Raw genomic sequence first — 25,625 nt, 5'->3', positions numbered from 1 at the left:
GTGGGATTTTTCTGAGGCATAAAAATCTCTGGTCACGTCTTCCTTCGGAAGGGAAGTAAAGCCGTTGGTCCCGGCCCATGTGTGTTTAATGGGTGCGATATCCTACGCAGGTGTGGAAGCTGCCTTCCTGCACATTCGATTGCCGTCAATGGATGGCAATCGATGTCCGTCGGTGATTGGCACTAGATTGCGGAACAGAGACCGACGTTAAATAAAGGAAAAAAAAACTCACGACAGTTTGCTGATAATCGTAGCTGGTGATTTTTTGTTAGCTTGATATTCGGAGCAACGATATCACAGCTTGTAATATCATCCGCTGTTGTTTGCTTGTTGATATTTATTCACGAAAATCAAGCACGGTCATCGGAGGATTGAGATTTGATTTTATGATATTTTCTCAACACTGGTTGGGTGATTTACTGTCGTTATCAAGTGTGCTTGAACGAGCGATCATTTGCTGAAGAGTTTTGGTGTTTTTTTCCTTTGGTTTGTTTTCCGTACTGAGCACCAATGCTACCGACGCGCCAGGAAGGCAGCTCCCACACCTAGACCCTACCTATCGACCCATCAACTCATGAACCGGGGACCAACGGCTTTACTTCCCTTCCGAAGGAAGGCGTGATCAGAAATGTTATGCCTCAGAACATCCCGGCGGCGCCGACTGGGATTGAACCCAGGCCTGCTGGGGTGAGAGGTAATCACGCTTACCACTACACCACCGGCGCCGTTAAGTTTCGGTGTGTTCCACTCGATAAAATAGTTCTAGAAAAGAACTTTAGTGCAAAGCATGTGCAAGTGATCGGATGAAATGCATTTCAAAGTGGAAGCAGAGAAAAGATAATAGCCCACACGGAAAGCTAAAATAGATGAAAAGAACGTTATGCATCGTCTAAGTCAAAAACTCCTATTTAGACTCACAATCAAGTGGGCCCGAATAATCACCAACCAGGTGTTCTAATTCTTTGCTCTCTCTAATAACGTTCCTGTTGAGACCTAAATATAATGGTAAATCTATTGTACTTACGAGTAATGAGTTATGTAATTCATACCCGTAAATATCTGTATGAACCTAGAGCCGAATACAATTAATCTAGGTTTTTCCAAGGGGCAACACCTGTAAGCTAAATAGAGGATAAATCAAGTTCATTTTATACTTAACTAGACTTACTGTGAATTCAGTGGCGTCCCGTAACCTCACACCTGTGCACCAACTTTCAAAACCAGATTTAATGCCATATTCATGCTCGAATCGGTTGAAAAATACACTTAATCTTCTAGTTTACTAGACATCTATCCATTGCAAGCAATATTTTGATATTTTTTTTATGTTTTGAGAGTTGTATACAGGTAGATTGAGGTTAAGGAAACGCCAATGTGTGAATTCAAAATTAATCGCTAGCTAAACTAGAATTTACGGGACTTCAACTTCAAATTATTTAATATTAAGAAAATATAGCAAATAATAGATATCAACTTTGCGCAAGAATCTTATTAAAATAATCTTATCCATTGCCTGGATTCTGTGGATCAATTTTTCTCTCACTTGCCCCATCCCGGAGCTGTTGCAATCGTTCGATGCATCTAATCTATCGTCTAATCTGTCAGCCTTCTAACGTCGTACGACCTGGCTGCCAACCTGGCGGTCGCTATGGTATCAGTCTCCCCCTGATCTGCTTCCTTTCACAACAGCATGCTTTTAGTCAGAACTGTTATTAGGCAATTGGCAAACTGGCCCGATGATTATGATTGGAGGCGGATTGTGCAAGAGTTTCTTTGAAGATCCGATGGAATGTTGCGAAATGATGAAATAGAATTAGGAAATGCAACAGTCTTTCAAGTTTTTACTGCACGGACAAACCATCGTTCATTTGGTGAGTTCGTTCCTGTTTATGTATTCACCTGTTTCGGTACCTTTTATCAGGTTATAACTTTGTCTTTGACATAATTTCGAAGAGCCGCTTTCGTGCTGTAATTTGTTGATAAATGTCGATGGCACTATTTTCAAAGATTGGGAATGAGAGGGAATGGCCTAGTTCCAGCACAGATTTTCCCATTGGTTCATACGTCAAGAGAGTCGTCCTAGTGCTTTTGTTTCTGGTTTTAGACGTTTGATGTCTTCAGTGATGTTTGTAAAGTCCTCTCTTTGTGAGCATGATGGGTCGGAAGAGTTTTTGAACTAGTGATGCCGATTACCAGTGGCGTCGCCCCAACCTCAATCTACCCGTACATCAGCTCTCGAAACGTCCACAAATCTACTAGAAAGAGGAAGTTCAACCTAAAGAAGTTAAAGCTTGAAGGAGAAGAGATCCATCTTAGTGAATAGATCAAATACCTAGGAGTTATATTGGATGCCAAGTTGAATTGGAATGCTCAGATTGATTCTGCGATAAACAAAGCAACCAGTGCCTTGTGGTTGTGCTCCAAAACTGTTGGTAGAAAATGGGGTTTGAAACCGACAATGTGGATTTACACGTCAGTAATCCGTCCAAAAGTAACTTATCTTTCGGTAGTGTGGTTGCCAAAAACGAAAGAGGCTACCGCACAGAGGAAGCTGGTAAAACTACAACGTCTAGCATGTATTTCTAAAACAGGTGCAATCTACTGCCCTTGCATGAATACGTGCAACTAGAAGCGGAAAGAAGGCTCAAAAGGTCTAAAAAAAAGTCATGTTAGGTGATCTGGTTGATCACCAAAGCATTTTCCATTCTTCCAAAGAGGATCAGTGATAAGTACGGTGGCGTCGCGTAACCTCACTTTTTACCTGTTCAACAGATTTGAAAACGTTATTTACGGTCATGTTTACATTCAAATCAGTTTCAAAGGAAAAAAGGGTATTCTAGTTTCACTGATTTGTATCCATTTGAACCAATCTGATTCAACAATAGTAAAGGGCCCATCAGCATTTGTAAACAAACCACTCCAAAACCCATTCCTCACAAATCGAAGGCCGCCCACACAAACCAACACCATCATGGTGTAGGTGGAAGTTTCCCCTATCCGATGATGGTGTTGGTTTGCGTAGGTGGCCTTCGCTTTGTGAGTAAAGGGTTTTGGAACGGTTTGTTTACAAATGCTGATGGGCCCTTTTCTATTGTTGATCCAGCAATATTGTTTTGTATGTTGACGTTTTGAGAGTTGTTGAACTGGTAGATTGAGGTTAGGGCGACGCCACTGGATGAGTATGAATGGAGACTGAATGAAACCAGAGGACAACAATGACACTCCCTTCAACGTTCCATTCGGATTAAGAAGTCAGCGGTCCTAGCGTTCGTCAAGGATCAATTCACAGATGGCTCGAAAATTGGAACACAAACAGGTGCAGGAATCTTTGGTTCTGGGACACACATGTCAGTGGCGATGGGACGGTGTCCAACAGTGTTTCAAGCGGAAATCATTGTCATACTTGAATTTGTAAGTGTTTGCCTAAGGAGAAAATATAGATGTGCAAACATCTGTATTTTTTTCTCTGTGCCAACAGAACTCAGTAAACTTGTAATGGGTTCCTCGACACTAACGCTGGGAAGAACAAAGGGTGATGGCCGTGCAACCAGTCGAGACGATTTATAACTCCAAATGTAACACATACCAAAAAGCTGTTGGAGCTCAATAAACGAGCTCTTAGTCTATAAACTGGCCTAGTTACTGGGCACTGTCCGAATAGATATCATTTGAAGAACATTGGTCGGGTTCAGAGCAATATCTGCCGTTTCTGTAGCATAGAACGTGAAACATCGGAACATCTGCTCTGCAGTTGTGGTACATTACACAGAAGTAGATCTAAATTTCTTGGTAGTGTTATCTTACAACCTAGTGAAAATATAGTTGGTTTCATAAACCATATCAAGAGCAAATTTTCATTATGTCGCGACGATCCGAGAAAAACATAGTTTTGTTTTGATGACCGAAAAGTAATTCCTATTTCCCAATTAAACGCATATAAACTCATAGTGATAGCAATGTTTAACATATTAAGCAGGGTTTTAATCATACAAAGCAGATCGTTTACTTTCATGCTACAAAATACATACGGGTTTTTGAGTCAAAAGTTATTATACGTCGTTTGGTGACCCCTAATGTTACTTAAGTCAAAGTGTATTTACCAGGATATTCGGGAGAATTATCAATCACGTCTCCTGACGTGCAGCCTATTCATCATTTTAGGACCACCAAAATCATCATAGCCACAAACAGTTCGATTTATTCTCTTCACTAATGAGAAAGCGAAACGACGAACGTACACTTTTCACGGGTTTCTCTGCGCTGTTACTTAAGACATACGGCATCTCCGTAGAAATCGGGTGACTTAAGTAACATCGAAAAATATTTTGATCGGAAGGTGATTACGTCAAAAAGCAATTTGACTGGTAGGGGAAATGGATGTAATGTCGGCCTAAATGTCCCTAATTTGCGCCCATACATAATTTGAGCAATCGACTAAGTTTTCAATAGCAACCAAAATATCCATTAGTACCGTCCCAATGACGCGTTCATCTAGATAAAATTGATAAATAGCAGATTTTTAGCGACGGACCCAATCTTAGATCCCATTAGAGCCATTTCCCCTACATAAATTTAAAAATGGGATGTGATCCTATATTCGGACAGCATATAGTGTAATAGCAGGAGCATCGATTCACACTATTAGCTCTCGACTTTATTTACCTTTGTTACTTTCGACGTAATGTAAATTTGGTCTTGATATCATATGTGATTTTCGTTATCAGTCCGTATAATCCCTTTCGTATCATCATGGCAAACATTGTGAAGAGACAGTAGTATCTACTGTTCCAATCTGCGCAACGAATTTCTGTTTCGCTTATGCAACGTACACATTTCCATAGAATACGTCACCACTGCAGTAGTTCGTCAAGCAGTGGTAAAGCTTTTTTTACTGTGCTCCATTTGAGAGGATGTTCTTTCAGGAAAGAACCCAAGTGATGATATTCTTTATAGGCCTGTTTATACGTTCTGCGCAGTTGTAGCTGCTCTGGTACGGCTGCTAGTCAAATATACACCGAGGTATCTCATGAGGAGACCACTACTGGCAGCTCGTACTTTTCAAATTTGTCAGTTGTTTCTGGGCTTATATTTTTTGTATATCTGGTCTCGGAATAAGAACATCGGCTTTTTGGTGCTAATCTCCAACCTCCATGGTCGTATGGGATGTGCTCCAATTTGCTGCTCTTCTTTCACTTTTAGTTTGTTGACTCCATGGTACCGGAAAAGATATAGATATATACATTATTAGCAATGCTGTGATATAACCACAACGGGATGGCCGTCCAGAATGGTTCAACGGATGTGAAATGAGGAAACATTTTAATATCTAACGTAATTTCTGGAAGCATTTACTTGTGTTTTACCGAAGACAACAAGTCAAAAAGACTGGCAACTCTTCAATTTTCTCATACGAACGCTATTAAACAGGTACAATCGCGTCATCTGCCGGCAGGTAAATGCTTCGAACGAATTTGATAGCAAAGATTACATCCTCAGAAGAAGGGTTTGTGTATTTGCTCATTTTTCTATGCGTTGCTTCCACCTTCACTCAAGTGCAGCGCCATTGTATCTGTCGCTTGGATTCTGACAAAGTTGCCAGTCTTCTTGATTTGTTGTCTTCGGTTTTACACAAATAGTATCAATGTTCCGTCACATCGTAACTTCAAGTGATTTTCACAAACGCTACATTTCATTCAGGCTTTTTGGAACTACATGTGGTGAAATATGAAACGCAGTTTTTATAGTAAATTGCACATAACAGTGACAAGTGTCATCACTTACTCACACATGACAGCTGCCTTGACCAACCTAGCAGAACGCGCCCTAACTTCACTGAACACATGGCGAAATAAAGGAGGGCAAAATCTTGAATCAAAAGAAATCTAGTTCTAGGAGTCGATAATTTGCATTACTAAGTCCGATGTATCGCAAATTTTACTAAGTTTAGATACCAAAATTTGCAAAAGCTAATTTTTTTAAATTTGTTCAGTCTTAAGATCTTACAACTTTTTAATGTGCCTTAAATTTAAAAATAAATGAAGTCCAGGACACTACAACAATAGCTGCAATTTTGAAACCTATCGACTAGATGCTTACGTCGGATGGCGACTAGAGTGTGAAACAATAGATAGAACAGGATAGAACTGTTTCCGCACATCGAAGGTACATGAGCAAATTGACGATCATCGCTTTTGCCAGTGGAATTAAATGGAAATTACTAATCCTTTTCTCTCTATTTATACAGGTATTCCACTAAGACGCTTACATTCATCAGGCAAAAGAAACGTTAATTTCAACCTCCAAGTAAAAAACCTCAAATTCAACACACGGTAACCGCAAAATACCCAATAATGACTACAAACTAAGCATTTTCGAGGGAAACTGGGACTACCCATTAAATGAGTAAAATTTTACCCATTTATGAGTAATTACAACTACAAAAACAAGTAGTAAGTATTCATTTTTGAATAACAAATACTCATAAATGGGTAATGGGTATTTTGCGGTTACAGTGTACAAAAAGATACACAATTATAGTTATATTAACTAACAAATGAGGATTACATCTCCTTTTGAATAAAATTCAAGAATTATTGAGAACATGACTTACGTTCATCCCTATAACTGTGTAACAAAGTAAATGAATAAATAAATAAATGAAAAAAAAACGCGTGCATACATTTAGTGAAAAAAAAAAAAAAGTTCAACTATCAATTCAAATAACAGTAGCTATTTATAAATCATTCGTAACCACAAATTATTGTAAATTTATCTTTAGGAGATATAATGGAGAGGTAATTTTGTGGAAACTTTAGCGAATTCGTTTATTATTCAGTTCCAATCTGGATCGAGTATTTTTGTCTGCTTGTGTTCTGACAAATGTCAGTTTGATCGTTTGTTTTTTAAAACCCAGCTCAGGCTGAGGTTCGCACTGACAAAAAGTTTGATTTGGCACAAATTCACTATTAGACACTTAAGGTGGCGGTTTGAAAGTGTCTACGGTCCATACAAATTAAAAAAACTATCGACGATTGCCTACGCGGGGTGAGGGTCTACAACCTCTTAAAATTTGTCTACGTAGTTTATGAACAGCCCCTTGCGTAAATCTCAGCGAAAAAAACGAAATCTGTTCCCTCTTTGATAGCATGCCGAGGGTCTACCTACGGCACCTACGGTCTACACAAATTACCAAAAATGTGGATGGTCAGAAATTCAAGATAAGGGATCCAAGATAAAGAAAAAAGTACAATTTTCGAGATCCTGTAATGTAACAATAAGATTGACGTCCGAACAAGGAGCTGTTTTCTATGTCTATACAACATTGACATCGCTGACCATTTTCATACGAACTCAAATATTCTGCATATTACCATTAAATTTGGAACAGTTGTTTTGGGACCTCAATAAATATCGAAAGAGCACTGCCGAGCAGTGGGTTGAAAAGTTGACCCACCTGAACGTACAACCATCCAAGTTGTGCAACTTGGTTCACAAACTATGACCCAACTTTCCACATCAAAAGAAGAGTGATTCTTCCAAAATAAGACAACACAATTTTTAAATAATGTTTGACTAAAAAATGGTCCATATCCTAACATACCAACACTGAATGGACACCTCTTCATCGGAAGAGGAAACCTGAGAAACGGGAAAAAAAATAAGGCATAGATATACCAAGCAAGACGACGTCGTCGACGGCGACGACCGCCGCACCACAATCACAATGAAGCCCGAGCCACGACAGACAAAAAAATAATAAAGAAACAAAATCTCCCTACTCACTCTGGCCACCGTCGTAGTACGGTACGGATTCCTCTCGGATTTGCCACTGTGTGCGTGTGCAGGTTTCGACGTTGCTTTCTCCCACTTGCACCACCGCTTCTTGCCTTCACTGGCCGTCCTCTATAGATCCACTTCTACTGATCAATTAACATTTTCAGATTCCTCCTGCGTTCTGGGGCTGCTGCCCAACATAGGCCACTTTAACCACCACCGGAACACGAAACTACACTACGACTAATCGCAACGAACATAGTGGACACTACTTCCGCTGCGGAAATCAATCCCGGAGGCAACCAGAAAACGCGACAACCGAGCACACGAAACGGGGAGCAAATTTTTCACGACTGCAAAGAATGATGGACACTTTACTTTTGAGACGACGACGGATTTACAGCCCCCACTGAAAGTGTTTGCGTGTGAACGGAACGATGAATGAAACTGCACTGACACTGACGGACAACCGCAGTATAGATGCAGTTTTGTCTGCATTCCAGTAGGTGGCAGTGTGGCATTTCAAGAGAAATTGGAGTGCGTTCGCAGATGAGCATTTAGACAACAAATCTAGGAACAACAATAGAAAAGGGCCCATCAGCATTTGTAAACAAACCATTCACTGATAAATTCTAGATAGAGCTGAAATTAGGGCGTAACAGCCTTTGTAAACAATGACTTCTCTCAATGATTTCTAGGAATTCAAGACACACCTACACTAATAAAAATTCAATGATTATTTTTATGTGTCCCACACATTAATTTTTGCAATGTGGGTATCTGCTGCTTGCTATTTTCATCCAGCCATTATCCGTTTCAAATATCGCACCAAACCCTCCTGACAAAATTTTCTCAATAAAAACTATAAAATAACTATAAAGTGGACAATACATTCTATCAAGAGCAAATTTTCATTACGTCGAATGTAACAAAGGTAAACAAAGTCGAGCTATCAGTGTCAATCGATTCTCCTGCTATTACACTATATACTGTCCGAATATAGGATCAAATCCCATTTTTAAATTTATTTACCAGTCAAATTGCTTTTTGACGTAATCACCTTCCGATCAAAATAATTTTCGATGTTACTTAAGTCACCCAATTTCTATGGAGATGCCGATTGACTTAAGTAACAGCGCTGAGAAACCCGTGAAAAGTGTACGTTCGTCGTTTCGCTTTCTCATTATTAAAGTGAATAAATCGAACTGTTTGTTGCTAAGATGATTTCGGTGGTCCTAAAATGATGAATGGGCTGCACGTAAGGAGACGTAATTGATAATTCTCCCGAATATCCTGGTAAATACACTTTGACTTAAGTAACAATAGGGGCCACCAACCGACGTATAATAACTTTTGACTCAAAAACCAGTATTTTTTAGCATGAAAGCTAGCGATTTGCATTTGTATGATTAAAACCCTGCTAAATATGTTAAACATTGCTATCACTATGAGATTATATGTGTTTACTTGGAAATAGGAATAACTTTTCGGTCATCAAAACAAAACTTTATTTTTCTCGGATTGGTGCGAATGTTACTTACGACATAATGAAAATTTGCTCTTGCTATATTGACGTCAATACATCGAGATTGACAATATTTCTGAATTCACATCATCAATATTATTGTCAATAATTCCCCTTCGCGTCAATATATTGATGCGTGTGGGGTTTGCTTTAAACGCTGTCCAGACTGGAGAGTTATAACAACAATCAATACGAAACTAACGATTTTAAATTGGCTCACCACTTTAGTAGCCTATTGGTCCCAAGCAAACGATTAACGTACCCTATTCTAGTTGAAATTCTATTACTACACTATGTTTGTTTTGATTCGCTATGAAAGTTTGACAGATAACATCAGGGGTGTGTGGATTCATGCAGAACATGCAGGGGTGAGTGAAATAGCTTGGGACTGCTTGGGACCGTTGTTCTGGTACTGAGTGAGCCAAAAATAATAATGATTTTCTTCGGGACCTACTAGTCTTAGAGTTACCTCTATGGTACAACGTTATATGTGATTAAACTGCACAGCAAAAAAAAATTATATCGATATAGGAAAAACCAATAACCCCTCATTTTATCTGTCAAACTTTCATAGCGAATCAAAATAAACATTGCGTAGTACTAGAATGTCGACTAGAATGGGGTACGTTATTCGTTTGCTTGGGACCGATAGGCTAGTCAAGTAGTGAGCCAATTTAAAATCGTTAGTTTCGTGTTGATTGTTGGTAAAACTTTACCGAATATTGGTAATTTTTTTATGATTTACCGAAAAATCTGTAATAATTTTCGTTTACCGATTATTTTCGGTAAAAAATTACCGAACAAGCCAAACGTAGCTGAGTGTGTTCAAATTAATAATGCTAGCTGTTAAAGGAAACATTCCTCTACCTGATGTTGTCATTAATCTTAATGAGTAAGCTTTTATTCGCGAGCAATTGATGGCTAAAACCATTTTTTACAAATGCAATTACGCCCCTTTGAAATGTTGACACTGATATTTTAGACCAAAAATAGAAAAGGTACTATCAATTTTATAAACAAAACGTTGATTATTCTTTTCTCGCCAATCGAACGAAAATGACTGACATCATCGGATAGGGGAAACTTTCCTCAACCCTCGCCTCAACCCAAAGATGGTGTTAGCATATAGGTAACTCTAAGACCAGAAGGTCTCGAAGAAATGTGCTCAACTTTTTGGCTCAGCTCTGGTACTATCTTCGGTCCCAAGTTAATCAATGCACCCCTCGAAACATCGGACAATCCACGAACCCCTCATTTTATCTGTCAAACTTTCATAGCGAATCAAAACAAACATGATGTAGTAGATGTACTTGGGACCAATAGGCTAGTCAAATAGTGAGCCAATTTAAAATCGTTAGTTTCCACCGGTTGGTGTTAGTTTGCGAAGGCGAGCCTTGAGCCACGAGAAAAGGGTTTTCGAAGTTTTGTTAGCAATAGCTGATGTGCTCTTTTCTGTTGTTGGTCGTGATTTGCTCGATTGGTTCCGCTATTTGATAGCTCAATTGGTTCAGTTGTCCCACAGCTGTCTACAGCAGCAGTCGATTTTTTATTTCGTTGTGAACCACACGATAGCCTGTTTTCGAGACTCGCTATTATATAGTTGCTCTTTGTTCGTTGCCAGCAGTTCGGTGCCTTTTGTTGCTACGGTGCAAGATGTGTGAAGTAAAAAACACCATCAAGTTTAGCTTCAGCCATTGTGATGCCAAACCAAACATCGGAGAGATAGTAAATTTCGCCAAAGCACTCGACGCGGATCCGGCTGAAATGGAAGCTGTTTATCGCATTGGTGAGGAAAGGGGAGTCTTCATGAAGTTCAAATCAGAGGAAGCGATGCTCCATGCTCTGACATTCAATTCGGAGGATTTAATCTTCCATTATGCGAATGGAACGACGCCAAAGGTACGCATGTCGCATGCTGGTGAATTCATTCAATATGTGCGTGTGTATGACTTGCCACCAGAGGTACCCGACAACGAGCTGGATAAAGTGCTGGGGAAATATGGGAAAATTAAACGCATCATCCGGGAGAAATTTCCAACTGATCTGTGTTTTGAGGTATATACAGGGATACGCGGTGTATATATGGATGTGAAGAAGGAAATCCCCACGTCATTACATTTCTTCAATCGCAAAGGAAATATTTTTTATGATGGCAACAAAGACAAATGTTTTCTGTGCAAGGCGGACGGACACCGGAAGCTTTCCTGTCCCAAGCGGAAGGCTCGGAAGGAACCGGAGAAGCAACTGAAGGAAAAAGGAAAGCAAAGCGAAAGAAAACAAAACAGCAGCAGTACGTATGCTGGTGTAGTGGTGGAAGGTGCGTCGTTTGTCATTAGCGATCAGGAAACGGATACGGGGTTGGAGATGTTGAATGCAGATAACGAAATGGACGTGACTACCCCGACGACCGACGAGAGTAGCGGAGAGCATGCAACGGGAAACGATGTCCAGAAACAGCAGCAGCGATCACGATTCGGGTTCAATGAAAATGAGGAACAAATTCGGGAAAGAAAGAAGTTGCGTGCACGGGAGAAGATCGCTCTGTCGCCGCTTCGATCGCCACCCAGAAAAATCATATGATAAAATATATTTGTACATATTTTTTTTTTTTGTATTTTGAGTACCATAATTGGTATTCTATGTTACTCGGCTCCGCTAAGTTATTTTTATAACATTTGAGCCTGCCAAATAAACGAAATGAAAAAAAAAAAAAAAAGCTCAATTGGTTCCCGAGGTTCTATCCGCCAGACTATGAATATAGACTTCTCTGACGTTTGTGAAATGCACAAGTGCACGGATGGATTTGAGTTTACTCACTCGATAAAAAGTGACACAACAGCGGGGCCCTGTTTACTAAAAATGAACACATGAATAATGCTCGCGTAACATTTGAAAAGGGCCTATCAACTTTTGTAAATAATTTGCTAGGTCCTTTTCACGAGAACCGAAGTACGCCCACGCAAACCAAGAGCACTTTCGGGAAGGGGAGAATTTCCTCTGCCCGATGGTGTTGTTAGTTTGCGTGAGCGTATTCGGTTCGCGCGAAAAAGGCTTAACAAGTTTTGTGTACATAAGTTGATAGACCCGTTTCAAATGTTACGTGAGTATTATTCATGTGTTCATTTTTAGTAAACAGGGCCCCGCTGTTGTGTCACTTTTTGTCGAGTGAGTGAACTCAAATCCATCCGTGCACTCCCCGAATAGAAATTTACATTAGCCCAACGTTTGATTTTGATGTCTACATCAGCATCGAAATCAAATGTATGCCTGATGTCAAATATTAGAAAACATTATGATTTATACCCCGTTCACATTACCGTGTATATCACGTGATTTACGTTGTCTTGCAATGAGCACTCATACATCTAGTTTTCACTGGACTTCGGTTAGGCATCTTGATGTCATTAGTGACAACTGTCAAACTTTCCGTTTCCGTTCCGCTTCCGCCCACATTGCGTTTGGGCCTTCATGAAAAATAATGGCACCAGCAGGTAGAGGAATGTTTCCTCTACCAGCTAGCATTGTTATTTTGGAGAGGTAAAATTTCATTCGCCAGAAATTGACGGCTAAAGTCATTGTTTACAAAAGCAATTACGCCCCTTTGGAATGTTGGCACTGAGTTGTTAGTTAGTGCAGAACTTTGGGTAAATTCAAAGATTTTCTTGCACTAACACTTATAATTTACCCCGAGTTCGGCACTAATTGACATCTACATTAGAAAACATCAGAAAACGTTTACATTTAAAAACATCCGAACAACGTTTAGTTCTAACGTTTTTTACATCTGAAAACATCCTTAAAACGTTTGGTTCTAATGTCAATAGATTGAAATTTTTGACGTCAGACCGACATTAGAATGGCAAAATTGTGTTCCAAAATTTCTGATGTATACACCATGTTACGTTGCTTAAATACAACTAATATCCCCCCGTTCACATTACAGCCTATATCACGTAATATAGGCTGTCTTCAGGCTACTAGTGAGTATATGAGATATTCTCAAATTTGAGTCAATTGAACTTAATTTTGGGTAGAAAATACATACGAGTAAGTAATCACAGACAAACAGACATAACACTCACAATTTGTTCATCAAACAAGCATTTAACGAACAATTTAAAAGTATCGTAGTCAATTCCCTTGCGTTTGACGTTTACACACTACCACCATCTGTTCAGTGTAGTGCCTACCACAGTGTACTCAACAGATGGCGGTAATGTTTTAGCGACGATGTTTTACAGTGAGAAATCGACAGTGAGCATGCATAAGGGCCTATACGCGATGATCGATTCTCTTCATCGATTTTCTCTTTGCATTGCTACAGCTAAGCGCAACAATTTTGTAGAATTTATTCAATGTAGAGTTGTAACAGGTTGCATTGGCTATCAAAAGCAACAGCAAACGCACCGACAAACGTTAAATCTAGCGAGTTATTAACAAAAGAGAAAATCGATGAAGAGAATCGATCATCGCGTATACGCCCTTATGAATGCTCACTGTCGAAATATTCAATGTGTTATGTCTGTTTGTCTGTGAAGTAATTATTTTTGCCGTAGCCAAATGCAAACTACTACACGGATAGAAATCTCCTTATACCTTTTGGCAAATTTCTATTGCTGATTATTCATAAAATTTATAAGTCAACTAATAAGCAGACACCTTGCAAAAAGGTAATGAAGATCATGTGTCAAATGAAATGTATAAGCGGTCACACATACCTTTTATGCATTTTTATAGGACCTATGTGGTTTGTCTTATGGAATGTATAAGGCTGATGTTTTGGCAAAAATGTATAAGTGAAACAAATGAATAAAGTAATTGATTTTCGTTTCGTGTATAATGGCGGTAAGCTCCAACTCGGATTAACTTTTAATACCGTCCCTGTTTGTATGATCTGAAAAATGTTTGCTCAGAGTTATATTGAATAACTCTGATGTCGACATCAAACCAGCCGGACATTCTTGATCGGGATTTAATCCGAGGATAATACCGGTTGGAGCTTACCACCATAAGCGATTTACTGAAAATTAGCTTATATTGAACGGAACATGGGAGATGAGTGAAAAGAACTTAATTTTTGGTAATTTTACGGTTCCGTGTACACGGTTAGAAAAAAGTAGCCAAAATTAAGTTCTTTTCACTCATCTCGGCACTATAGTGCAGGAACCCAAAAGTAGGTAAAGCGGGTCAAAGTAGTTTTCATTTACTTGTGTGCGTATGGAATTTTCCACTAGCTTTCTATCCAAAAGTAGGTTAGTTGTACCCAAAAGTAGGTAAACATGATTATACGCAACGTTGGGTTCCCACACTTTACTACCCCTGTTGGGTGGTTTTGCTCCTCCGTTTTTGACAACATTAGAAGGAGAAAAGGAGACAAACTAGTCAAAAGTAGGTGCACAGCAAAAAAAAATGTAATACCGATCAACGTAATTCAAGCTGATGTATGAAATAACGATGTAATAGCAAAAAGCAGATACAATATTACATCAATGGATGTAATTTTGTGATATTACACAACTGATGGATTGACCTGGTTGCAGCAGTTTCGATGTAATATTCAACAACTTTTTTTGCTGTGTGACTTTTTTCTAACCGTGTAGAGCTTTTGACGTTTAATCGGCGCACACTAATGCAGCATTTAAATTGAAGGAGTGCGAGCAAGAGGGAAACAGATTTGTGGGAAAACAAACCGTCCATTCATCCATGTGTGCTAGATAGAGAAAGATAATTAAACGTCAAAAAGGTCTATATAGAGCAATGACATTTATATAAGGTCTGGGCCAACAGGCAGCTTGCTGGTGTTAGAAGCAAAAATGTTGTAAGCATTGCTGAACATCTCCGAACAGATAGAAATACGTCACTGCCAACATACTGATAACAGATAGAAATACGTCACTGCCAACAGCTGTTTCGTGTAAAAAGATAAACATTGAAATAAAATACGAACACCACTATACAATTGCACATTTCACTAACCCAATAAGCCCTTTGGCCCAGACCATATATAAACGTCATTGTAGAGTAGACACGACATTAAACATCAATGAGCTGGATTACCGAGGTGAAGCAATTGGCGTTGACGGCACCGCCGAAAAATCGTCACTTTTAGCAAAGATTGACAGTTTCTTATGAGAATTTTCCGTGGAGCGAAAGGATAGTACAAAAGTCCGCCATGTTTCACGCACAGTCTGACGTTTGCTTATGGATTTTAACATTGGAGAAAAGAGCTACAGAGTCGCCGTCAACGCCAATCAGTTAAGTTGTTTGAGTAAACCCCTGTACGATACAAGCAGTTAGTGACGTCACTACTTGCGTTTACGTTATGTTTTTGATTTACTTATAGCGAATTCGTTTATTATCGGGGTTGGAACCAGTTCCAACCCAATGAGCTGGATTACCGAGGTGAAGCAATCACTCACACAACCACTGTACGATACACGCAAGTACACGCAAGTAGTGACGTCACTACTTGCGTTTACGTTGATTTTTTGGTTTACTAATACAACCCTATTTCACGATCTGCGTCACCTCTCTCTGTACTCATTGGTTCCAACCCAGTGCGAAACCGAACTTTTTGTTAGTGCGAACCAATGAGCTGGATTACCGAGGTGAAGCAATCACTCACACAACCACTGTACGATACACGCAAGTACACGCAAGTAGTGACGTCACTACTTGCGTTTACGTTGATTTTTTGGTTTACTAATACAACCCTATTTCACGATCTGCGCCACCTCTCTCTGTACCTCATTGAGTGCGAACCTCAACCTGAGCTTAAAGCCCTACAGTAAAAGTATGGACGACTGTCACCACAAAACTGAAAAAAGCTGTTCCAATCGAGCAAAGCGGTGCATTTTGACGGTTCGATTGGAACAACTTTTGACAGACGTCCATACTTTTACTGTAGGGCTTTACCTGAGCTGGGTTTTAAAAACAAACGATCAAACTGACGTTTGTCAGAAAACAAGCAGACCAAATCTTGATACCCGATCCAGGTTGAAACTGAATAATAAACGAATAATTCGCAGACAATTCCGCGCCAATGAAATTATTTTGAAGCAAAAGGCGATCGCGATGTTTAATCAATGTGTACAGAGAGAGGTGAAGCAGATCGTGAAATATTGTTGATAACACTAATAGCGAATAGCGATGAACATTTCAAATGGTCCTATCTGCTTTGATCGATTCTCTTCATCGACTTTCTCTTTTCATAGCCACTGCCATGCAAACAGATTTCGCGCTAATTCTATCACATAGTTTGATAAAGGAGGTTCTTATCTAGCGTACAAAACGTCAAATACAACAGGGAAAGGTTTTGCAGCTTAGTTATTAACGAAAGAGAAAGTCGATGAAGAGAATCGATCAAAGCAGATAGGACCATTTGAAATGTTCATCGCTATTCGCTATTAGTGTTATCAACAATATTTCACGATCTGCTTCACCTCTCTCTGTACACATTGATTAAACATCGCGATCGCCTTTTGCTTCAAAATAATTTCATTGGCGCGGAATTGTCTGCGTTGTTTTCTGTTTTGAGGAAAATCTATCACCATTATTGTGCTTTTAGTTTAGAAACGAATCAATTTCACGAGGAAATGGCAATCAATTTAAATTTAAATCAGAACGATGTCGAGGTCAGTCTACGGAATTCGGCTAAAATACACTACATTCCGGCGACTATTCATGGCGACGGACCGGCCAAGGTGGAGCAATACTTTGAATGCTATACGGATGTACTGGACGATAAGAGTAAGTTGTTTGAAATTCTATTTCCCATTCTTAAAGTTGTTCTAATATAGAAATATAACTTCGTTGTAGCTCTAGTAAACGCCCTTCGAGGGTTCCCATTGCGTGGAAAGCATTTTACATTGCCAACTGGTTTCAACGGTGTGATATTCCAGGAAACGAAGAAGCCACTATCAACGGACGAGGATCGTAATTTCAGCTTCGCAGGGGCTTTTAAAGAATTCACCTATTGGAACTTTGACAAGATTCCTTCCAAAAATGATGCATTCGTAAAGGCGCTCGACTGGATGGAACTATCTCAAGTGTTACATGAACCACTTGCTACGGATGAAGATTCAAAAGAGGCGGTGAAAGATGAAAAATAAATTATTTGCTTGGTTTTGTTTGTAATAATGAATTTATTACTTTTTGTATGTCACATTAGAGTGGGGTATTTGTATAAACTCTGTTACTGTAGTAGTTCTAAAGTAAGAAAATGCTTCCCGTTCAAGAGAAGATTATCTACTGAAACGTAAATATTTAAAGTAAATCCTAAACCTAAACTTTCTTCCTTACGCACTCTTCGGGGCTGCCCTGTAGACCCCCACAACGACGGCATGATCACGCTCGTATGGTTCCAATGTGATTTGCTCCTGAGGTTTCAGTTTTTCCGACTGCAGTTTCTTTACCTCTGCCGCAAATACTGCCTCCGGAACGGCTGTCGAATCGATGCAAGACGCCTTGATGGATATGACGAAATGGCCGCCGTTTTTCAGGAACTGATGTGCATTTAGTGCAACGATACGAGCCTGATCGGGTTGGGCAACGTCGGCGAAGATGGTATCAACCAAGCCGACCAACATCCGGTACTTGTGTGGATGACGAGCGTCTTCTATAATCGGAATAATGTTGGTCCGTTTCTTGGCCACGTTAATCAGATCCCGTCCGGATCGGTGTGAAAACTCGACGGCATACACCAGTCCTTCTGGACCCACGACGTCCGAAACGTGTGAAACTGTAGTTCCCGAGGCTGCACCAAGGTACAAAACTTTCGAGCCAGGTGGCATGTGGATCTTGTCAACTCCACCAAGAACGGCAGCGGCCAGCTTTGACCGGAAAGGATTCCATACTCTGTATTCGTTCTTCTCGCCGTCGGTCTAAAAAGAGAATTGCATGAGTTAGTATTATTCTGAATACTGTGTGAACATTCGGAAGAAGTGGTTTTCAAATCAGTTAGCAAGTTATACAATGGAATGCCTCAGAAGCAGTGTGCCTCAGGCTCCTGCTTCCGTAATGAACACTCCATCGTTGGCCACATTCCTGCCAATTCAATACCCCTGTGCAACTTCATCATGGGAAGCAATCATTTTAAAATGCGAATAATCTTAATATAAATTTCTCACCTCAACAGAAATTCGTTTTTCTCCATAAACCTCCGATCCGGGCACCAGATTCAGTGTGACTAGAGCGTCTTCCTTTCCTCTGGCAATGAAAATTCCTTCGTGACGATGAGGCTCAATGACAACGGTTTTGCCTCCCTTGAAGCCACCTCCTTTGGCTCCACCTCCGCGGCCTCCTCCCCGTGGACCGCCACGTCCACGACCTCCTCCGGCTCCACGACCACCACCGCCACCGCGACCACCGAAACCACCACGGCTACCTCCACCTCCACGGCCTCCACCACCGCCTCGACTTCCGAATCCTCCACGGCCACCACCACCGCCTCGACCTCCGAAACCTCCACGGCCACCGCCTCCTCTAGGCGTGAATTCTGGAAAAAACGTAAACAGTATGAGTATTTGAGGTTATGGCAGTGAAAATAATGCGGTGCGATTCGAAAATTTAGAGCAACCAATTTAAGAATTGAGTAATTATTAATCATTCCTTGATGTTCCTGAGAATGATCATTGCATTTTTAACTGATTTAATTTAACGTAATTAATCAAAGTATTACAAAGATTGCTAAGAAATATGGTAGCATCCCATTCAGCAACTACACGAAAACAAACTTACCTGGTTTTCCCATGAGTACAGTTGAATTTGATGCCCTCGAGTGTGCACACTGAACTGCTAACTTTTTAAATTTATTTCTTAGGAATTAATCGGAAAAATACCGTAATATCCGGTATTTGTAGGAGCTAAACTTTAATTCGCGAGCACGCTCTGCTCTGCCGTCTACGCTACGATCAAAACACGTGCGGCTGGTTGGTTGATTTTTTCGATGATGGCCGACAACCTGATCGTTTTTATCGTTTGCTCCGCTCATGTGCTCCCTTCAGAAACGTTCCAAAACGTCAAATTTCATTTTGTCCATGTTCCATTTGTAAACAATTTTTTTTTGTGAAATACGTAAAAGCGCGTATTCTCAGTAATTCTTCAGGAATTTCGAAAGGTTTGTGAATATATTCGTGGAAGATAATGACTACTGTTAAAAAAATAGATCAGAAAGAATACCTCAAACGTTACCTCTCGAACGATAAAGACAAAAAGAAGAAAAAAAGGAAAAAGGACAAATCCGCTGGAAAGTCGAAGTATGTTCCGAAAAAAAAAATCCCTCTTTTAATCATAACTGAGTGCAAACCAAGCCACTTTCTCGTTTCAGCGTAAACATTATCGACGCCGATGACTTTAGTTCGCAAGCGCTGCACGACATTCAGGACGAATCGGATTTGTTCGGGTTGGGTGAAGAAGCACCCCAGATAGTAGGCATAATTGACGAGCGACCTCCGGAACTGAAGGCCAAGGAGGACTTCAGCAGCAGCAAGTGGAAAAAGCTAGCTGCAGACGGCTGCAGTGACGGGTGGGGTGCTGTTGCTTCCAGTTCAACTGGTTCCGTCGGAGAATGGGGACGAAGAAATGACCGAAGCCCTCCGCGAACGCAAAGGCGGAAGCATTCAGATGAGAGTCCTCCGCGGAGAGAAAAGAGGGCCTCGAAATCGGATCAGAGTCCGCCTAGAAAGATGCCTGTTGGCGAGAAGGATCTAGATGAATGTCCTCCCAGAAGGCAACGACGAAGGGATTCGGATGAAAGTCCTCCTAGGAGAAAAGAGAAAAGAAGACCGGAAGCCAATAGTCCTCCCAGAACAGCGAAGCGGTATGATAGTCCACCCAGAAGGAAAGCGGATGGTAGATCAAGAAGGAACTCGGACGAAAGCTCACCTCGACAATCTCCCAAAGAACGCAAGCGACAAGATTCTGGTGAGAGTTCGACAAGGCGAAGAACAGAGCTCAAGCCAAGAGGACAGTTGGACTCTGATCAAAGTCCTCCCCGAAAGAGACGAGATGAAGCTTCCCGGCACGGCAGAACACGGCAAGATTCGGGATCAGATATAAGTCCACCGAGGCGTTCGAACCAAGACCGGATACGAGACAAACAAGAACGCAGTCCGTCCCCTGTACACAGTCGAGCTTCTGTGTTTAGCTTACGACGGGTAAAACAGGAACCACCAGATTCGGACGCGAGCCCTCCCAGAAGACGACACCGCTCACCGGATTCCGATCAAAGTCCGCCACGTCGAGGGACGCGCGAACGTCGCAGTCCTTCCGCGAGGATAAAACGAGAACCTAGAAGTGAATCCCCGCAGGCTGGTCCTTCATCATCCCGCAAGATGACTACCACGTTGGATGGAAAGCGAGCTGGCTTGCAGGATGCCCGCTCACTGAAGGAAGAAACCGATAAGTACCGACAGCGAGAGAATGAACTGTTTGACAAAATGTCTGCCGATGCTTCCGGTCGGTATGCGAAAACAGTGGTTCGTGAAAGATCCGGAAAACGTCGTGACGTCGAAGAAGAGCTCCGACAGGAGTTTGAGAAGCGGAAGCTAAACGATAAGAAGAAGGCAGTCTACACTCGTTGGGGCAAAGGGTGAGATGTCGATCTTGTATCCAAGCTATTTATTTGATGTATCGATTGATGTCCTTTTCAGCGTGAAGCAAGTGGAAGACTATAAAGCCCAACTGGAAGAAGCTGCCCATGAGATGAACAAACCATTAGCCAGATATGAAGACGACAAAGATCTGGACCAGTATTTGAAACAGCAAGAACGCATCGGTGATCCTATGTTGGAGTACCTTCGGAACAAGAAGCAGGAAAAGGATCGCCAGGAAGGTCGCCCCCAAAAACCGTTATACAAGGGATCATTTCCGGACAACCGTTTCGGAATTCGTCCCGGTTATCGCTGGGATGGTGTCGATCGGTCCAACGGTTTTGAAAAGAAGTGGTTCGAAATGATGAGTAAGAAGAAGGCCGTCGAAGAGGAGGCCTACAAGTACAGCGTGGAAGACATGTGAAGGATGGTAAGTATCTTAGCTATATTTCTTTCCGGTCCCGATCACCCGATTATATTATACATTGTATCAGTCTAAATTTAATTCGGTTTCTTCAATATCACCACTGCCCTTTCGTTGCTTTCTTTTCGATTTCTTTCCCGAATGATAGTCCTTAGTAGGCTCGGTTTGCACTTTCGGTTGTTTTCTGTACTTTTGGCGTAGATTCTCACAGGGTTGACCTTCCTCTCGGGAGGACCACACGGGCATCCACGGTTTTGCCTGGACACTAACGACACCTCCTCGATTGGGAATCTGAAAATGCTTTCGATTAGATCAACTCACACATTCGTCCAAAAATTCTTACCACCAAATTTCCCTGGAACACGTTCTTCCGGCTACCCTTGAATCGTGTGGAAGTGACCTTCTCAAGCCGCAACAGATCCCGTGTAGTCACCAATAAATCCGAAATATCCCGCTTGCTCAGACTGTCCGCCAAGGCACTGATGTTGCGTTTCCTCTGTCGACACACTCGCGCTACCTCCAGCGAGGTGTTTGCTTTCCATTGGAAGCTGGCCATGGTTAGATCCAACCTTGTTGTCATCATCACTCTCCGTAAGTTGTATTCCTCCTGTAAATCTGCATGACACCGATCCAATCGAGCCCATTGATCATCGGTAAGATCCGTCTCCGGGCGAAACAGTAGATCGCTTTGGGTGTGAACATCGGTAAGCTCGTTCAAACGATTATGCATTAGGTCAAATATTTCACCTACACTTGATGGCACATTCTGCACATCAAGATTTAAATGATCGAACATTTGCCGCAATTCATTCGATGGCGTAGAAGTCTGAATCTGAAGTTGGAACTCCCGCTGTTCCTCGTCCCGCTTCTGATTGCCTATCAATCCCGCGATGCATTCCCCTACCAAATAATCTACCAACAGCAGAGCATCGTATTCCGAGCGAAACCTGGCACTCATAGGTCCCTCCAGTAAACTGTGATAAGGGCAAGCCAACTCCTTTAGGAAGGACGAAATTTCCAGAGCAAAACAGGGCAAATCATCCACCGAAGATACGGTTTCGTCGATTTCGGTATGGTGCTTTATCTGCTCTGTTAGCCATAACACTATCTCACGGTAGTCGTTGTCTGATAAGCCGATGCGCAGTTTTTCCCCCAAAGATGATGCATCACCACTTTCCGTAGGTGTGTATCTTGTAAATTCAAAGGTAGTGTATTAAAATTTCACAATTAAATTTGGTTTAGACTCAATGCTTACCCCAATTGCAGTAGAAGCATGGATGTATTCATCTTTCGTTTCAGTTCACTTCACGACTTACTGGTAATATGGTTTAAATGCGATATCAATTTGTTTTGCTTTTCTAATGCCAGAGGCATACATAGGAGGTGTGGGCAGGTTTATGGACCCTTTCAAATCTATAGTCGCTATATTAATAGTCTGGCGGATAGAATCTCGGGAACCAATTGAGCTGTCAAATAGCGGAACTAATCGAGCAAATCACGACCAACAGAAAAGAGCACATTAGCTATTGCGAACAAAACTTCGGAAACACTTTTCTCGTGACTCAAGGCTCACCAACGCAAACTAACACCATCTTTGGGTTGAGAAAAGTTTCCCCTATCCGATGATGCCGCTAATTTGCGTTCGATTGGCAAGGCTAGAATATTCAACGTTTTGTTTATAAAAGTTGATAGAACCTTTTCAATTGTTGGTCTAAAATATATTGAATTGGTTCCACTTTTTGATAGATCGTAATTCTATCCACCAGACTATGAATATAACGACTATAATCAAATCTATAGTGTTCTAAAGTTCAGAATATCAAGGGCCGTACTCAATACGCCTTTTTAATAGAAACTAAGCGATCGATTCAACCTCTGGTGGTGAATATGAGAACGTCAAAAAGAGTGTTGTGAGCAGAAATTTTGGCCGTGAGACATTAGAAGCGGAACACTTTTTGACTTTTTCTGATAAATTGATTCATCTAAGATGCTCAAAAACTTGATCTAGTTGAAAAATTTAATTCTGTATCATTTTTGCAAGGATTCTGCTAGTGCTCAGGAATATTTTTGTTGAGAAAAATGGAAATTGCAAGAGTGCCTTAGTGGTTATGATCTTCCGGATTTCTTGTGTGTGAATAGTTTAGGTGAAAATCAGTATAGATGTGTGGAAAATCGTAAAATAAGACAATAATTATTACTGATGGAAATTGGCAATTGGTTCAATGAAAAATGCTTTAATTTGCGTTGTGCAAAATCCTTCTACTGATGTAAACAAACGGTTTAGTTGACGTTTCCTCTCGAATTCGCGTGGTGCCCTCTGAAAACCATAATGAGAATGGTTCAGTCAACTTTTATCGAACCATACGTAGGTAAAGTTTTGACCATATTGATTAAGGTTTTCGAAGACCTAACCATACGAATAATGCGTGGTTAAGAACGTTCACCATATGAAATCTCACTTTTTGCCATACAAAGAAACTATAGCCTAACCACATCAGAAAAGGTTCAAGTTGGAAATGTGAAACCTATTTCCATTAACGTTCGAATAAGGTAGTACCATAGAGGTAACTCTAAGACCACTGGGTCCCGAAGAAAATCATTATTATTTTTGGCTCACTCAGTACCAGAACAACGGTCCCAAGCAGTCCCAAGCTATTTCACTCACCCCTGCATGTTCTGCATGAATCCACACACCCCTGATGTTATCTGTCAAACTTTCATAGCGAATCAAAACAAACATAGTGTAGTAATAGAATTTCAACTAGAATAGGGTACGTTAATCGTTTGCTTGGGACCAATAGGCTACTAAAGTGGTGAGCCAATTTAAAATCGTTAGTTTCGTATTGATTGTTGGTAGTACCGTAGTACGTTTTAGAACCAACCATTGTTGTTAACTTTATTATATACTATGACCGGGTAGAAATGACCATACTTATCGACGTTATAATACTGTCGTAGCTTATGTGGAATACAGCAGATATAGTTTGTTCTTTAATTTTAATGTGATTTACAAGATTGCTTTTTGTGAATACCTCTCCCTTCACTTGGAAATTGTTTGTTCTTCAGATAATTATAGCAGTAAAAAAATACAATGCGCCTGCAAAACGAACCTCCATTCTATTTCTGATAAATAGATAAATTTTCACCAGCAAAATGAACCTGCTTGGGTTGATGTGAGCCATGTAGACCGCTGTTACTTATCCATAATGGTTGGGATTGTCAAAGGCCCTAGATATTTTTGTAGGAAATACATGCTTTTTTAAAAATACTGGTGGGCGTTGGCCAGATTTTGATTTTTCAGATATAATCCTAAATAGGACCTAGATTATTTAATACTCTAGTAACCTCAAGTCCGTGCTCTGTCACAATGTTTCATTGTGATTAATCAACACTCAAAGGGGTAAAATATCAAATTTGGGGTGAATTTGAAAGAAAGGGAACTTGGAGTGTAGAGCGCACTGCCCACTGAACGATTCTGAAGCCTGGCCAAGTGAGTGGGGTATGGGTTAATTTGATTGAACGTCATTTCCAATTTATATATTTATACATTCATACCATTGGCATTTGGTATTAGAGATTAGACAGAGATAGGATGTGGAGGGCCCGCTTAGGGGGAGCGTAACCCATGTTATAGTTTCCATTTATTAAATACTTCAGCTAGGCTAGAAATGATAGGTTCATAGTGAGAGAATGTACCATATCAGGCATAACATTTGATAACGGCACAAAAGCATTTGTAAACAAACTTTCTAAGGCCCTTTACACGCGAACCAAAGTACGCCCACGCAAACCAATACCACTTACGGAAAGGTGAGAGTTGCTCCCATCCGATGATAATGTTGGTTTGCGTGAGCGTACTTCGGTTCGCATAAAGGGCCTTAGAAATTTTGTTTACAAATGCTTTTGTGCCGTTATCAAATGTTATGTCTGATATGGTGCCCGTTCACTGATCAAAATCAGATTCACATCATCAGGCCCTGCCCAAGAATAAGCGGATGGACGATGATTTGTCGTGATTTGTCAAGTTTTATTTTGCAATTTGCTTATAATTGTAATTGATTGAATGAATGAATGAATTAAGTAGTTAAGATAATAATAAAATAAGAATAATAAGATAACGTAACATGATGCACTAACTAATTAACTGGATTAACGGGATCGACTATGGGAATAGAAACCTAAATTAATAACATATTTAAGATTATCGAGATTTAATAACCAATAATTGTGAAGATCAGGGCTCTACAATTTCGAAGCTCTAAAATGAACTCGTGTTTTGTTTCTCTCATACATACGTGTTCGACGCTTCATT

The 25,625-nt window shown here is 40.6% G+C and overlaps 6 protein-coding genes across 8 annotated transcripts in view; 2 read left to right on the top strand and 4 right to left on the bottom strand.

Moving 5' to 3' along the window:
- Nucleotides 1-8,215, bottom strand: part of Smurf (SMAD specific E3 ubiquitin protein ligase) — a 123,281-nt gene extending 115,066 nt beyond the window's left edge. For both annotated transcript variants that reach the window (XM_065233757.1, XM_065233758.1), the window contains exon 1: nucleotides 7,783-8,215. The gene's annotated coding sequence lies outside the window, so the exon portion shown is untranslated. The remainder of the gene's footprint in view (nucleotides 1-7,782) is intronic.
- Nucleotides 1-21,326, top strand: part of LOC135711022 (BUD13 homolog) — a 440,257-nt gene extending 418,931 nt beyond the window's left edge. Inside the window, exons 2-4 of one of the 2 annotated variants that reach the window (XM_065233764.1) lie at nucleotides 19,416-19,554; nucleotides 19,626-20,888; nucleotides 20,950-21,326. In XM_065233764.1, coding sequence (XP_065089836.1) covers nucleotides 19,442-19,554; nucleotides 19,626-20,888; nucleotides 20,950-21,313 — 1,740 coding nt within the window. In that variant the 5' untranslated portion in view covers nucleotides 19,416-19,441 and the 3' untranslated portion in view covers nucleotides 21,314-21,326. Of the gene's footprint in view, nucleotides 1-19,376; nucleotides 19,555-19,625; nucleotides 20,889-20,949 lie in introns of those variants that run through there. The other variant, XM_065233763.1, reaches the window with a different exon arrangement.
- LOC135711025 (uncharacterized) overlaps nucleotides 1-25,625 on the bottom strand; it is a 267,172-nt gene that overhangs the window by 8,452 nt on the left and 233,095 nt on the right. The window lies entirely within an intron of this gene.
- LOC135711032 (uncharacterized) lies at nucleotides 16,786-17,441 on the top strand. The gene is made up of 2 exons (XM_065233776.1): nucleotides 16,786-17,047; nucleotides 17,117-17,441. The coding sequence occupies exons 1-2, from the start codon at nucleotides 16,894-16,896 to the stop codon at nucleotides 17,407-17,409; spliced, it is 447 nt and encodes a 148-aa protein (XP_065089848.1). The 5' UTR covers nucleotides 16,786-16,893; the 3' UTR covers nucleotides 17,410-17,441.
- Nucleotides 17,423-19,064, bottom strand: Fib (rRNA 2'-O-methyltransferase fibrillarin). Its single transcript, XM_065233770.1, has 3 exons — nucleotides 19,037-19,064; nucleotides 18,427-18,794; nucleotides 17,423-18,180 (listed from the first exon to the last, which is right to left on the bottom strand). Exons 1-3 carry the CDS (start codon nucleotides 19,047-19,049, stop codon nucleotides 17,596-17,598), a joined length of 966 nt encoding a protein of 321 aa, XP_065089842.1. The 5' UTR covers nucleotides 19,050-19,064; the 3' UTR covers nucleotides 17,423-17,595.
- Nucleotides 21,349-22,508, bottom strand: LOC135711034 (protein FAM98B-like; the record flags this gene model as incomplete). The annotated part of the gene is made up of 2 exons (XM_065233778.1): nucleotides 21,349-21,604; nucleotides 21,657-22,508. Coding segments are annotated over 2 exons (1,077 nt in total), but the record flags the coding sequence as incomplete, so codon positions are not given.

Source organism: Ochlerotatus camptorhynchus, unplaced genomic scaffold (genome assembly GCF_037179485.1).
Source record: "Ochlerotatus camptorhynchus isolate MF236.1 unplaced genomic scaffold, CSIRO-AGI_Acam_v1.1 ptg000416l, whole genome shotgun sequence".
NCBI lineage: Eukaryota > Metazoa > Arthropoda > Insecta > Diptera > Culicidae > Ochlerotatus > Ochlerotatus camptorhynchus.
Note: the sequence above shows the minus strand (reverse complement) of the source record. Positions and strands in the feature narration are given on the sequence as shown.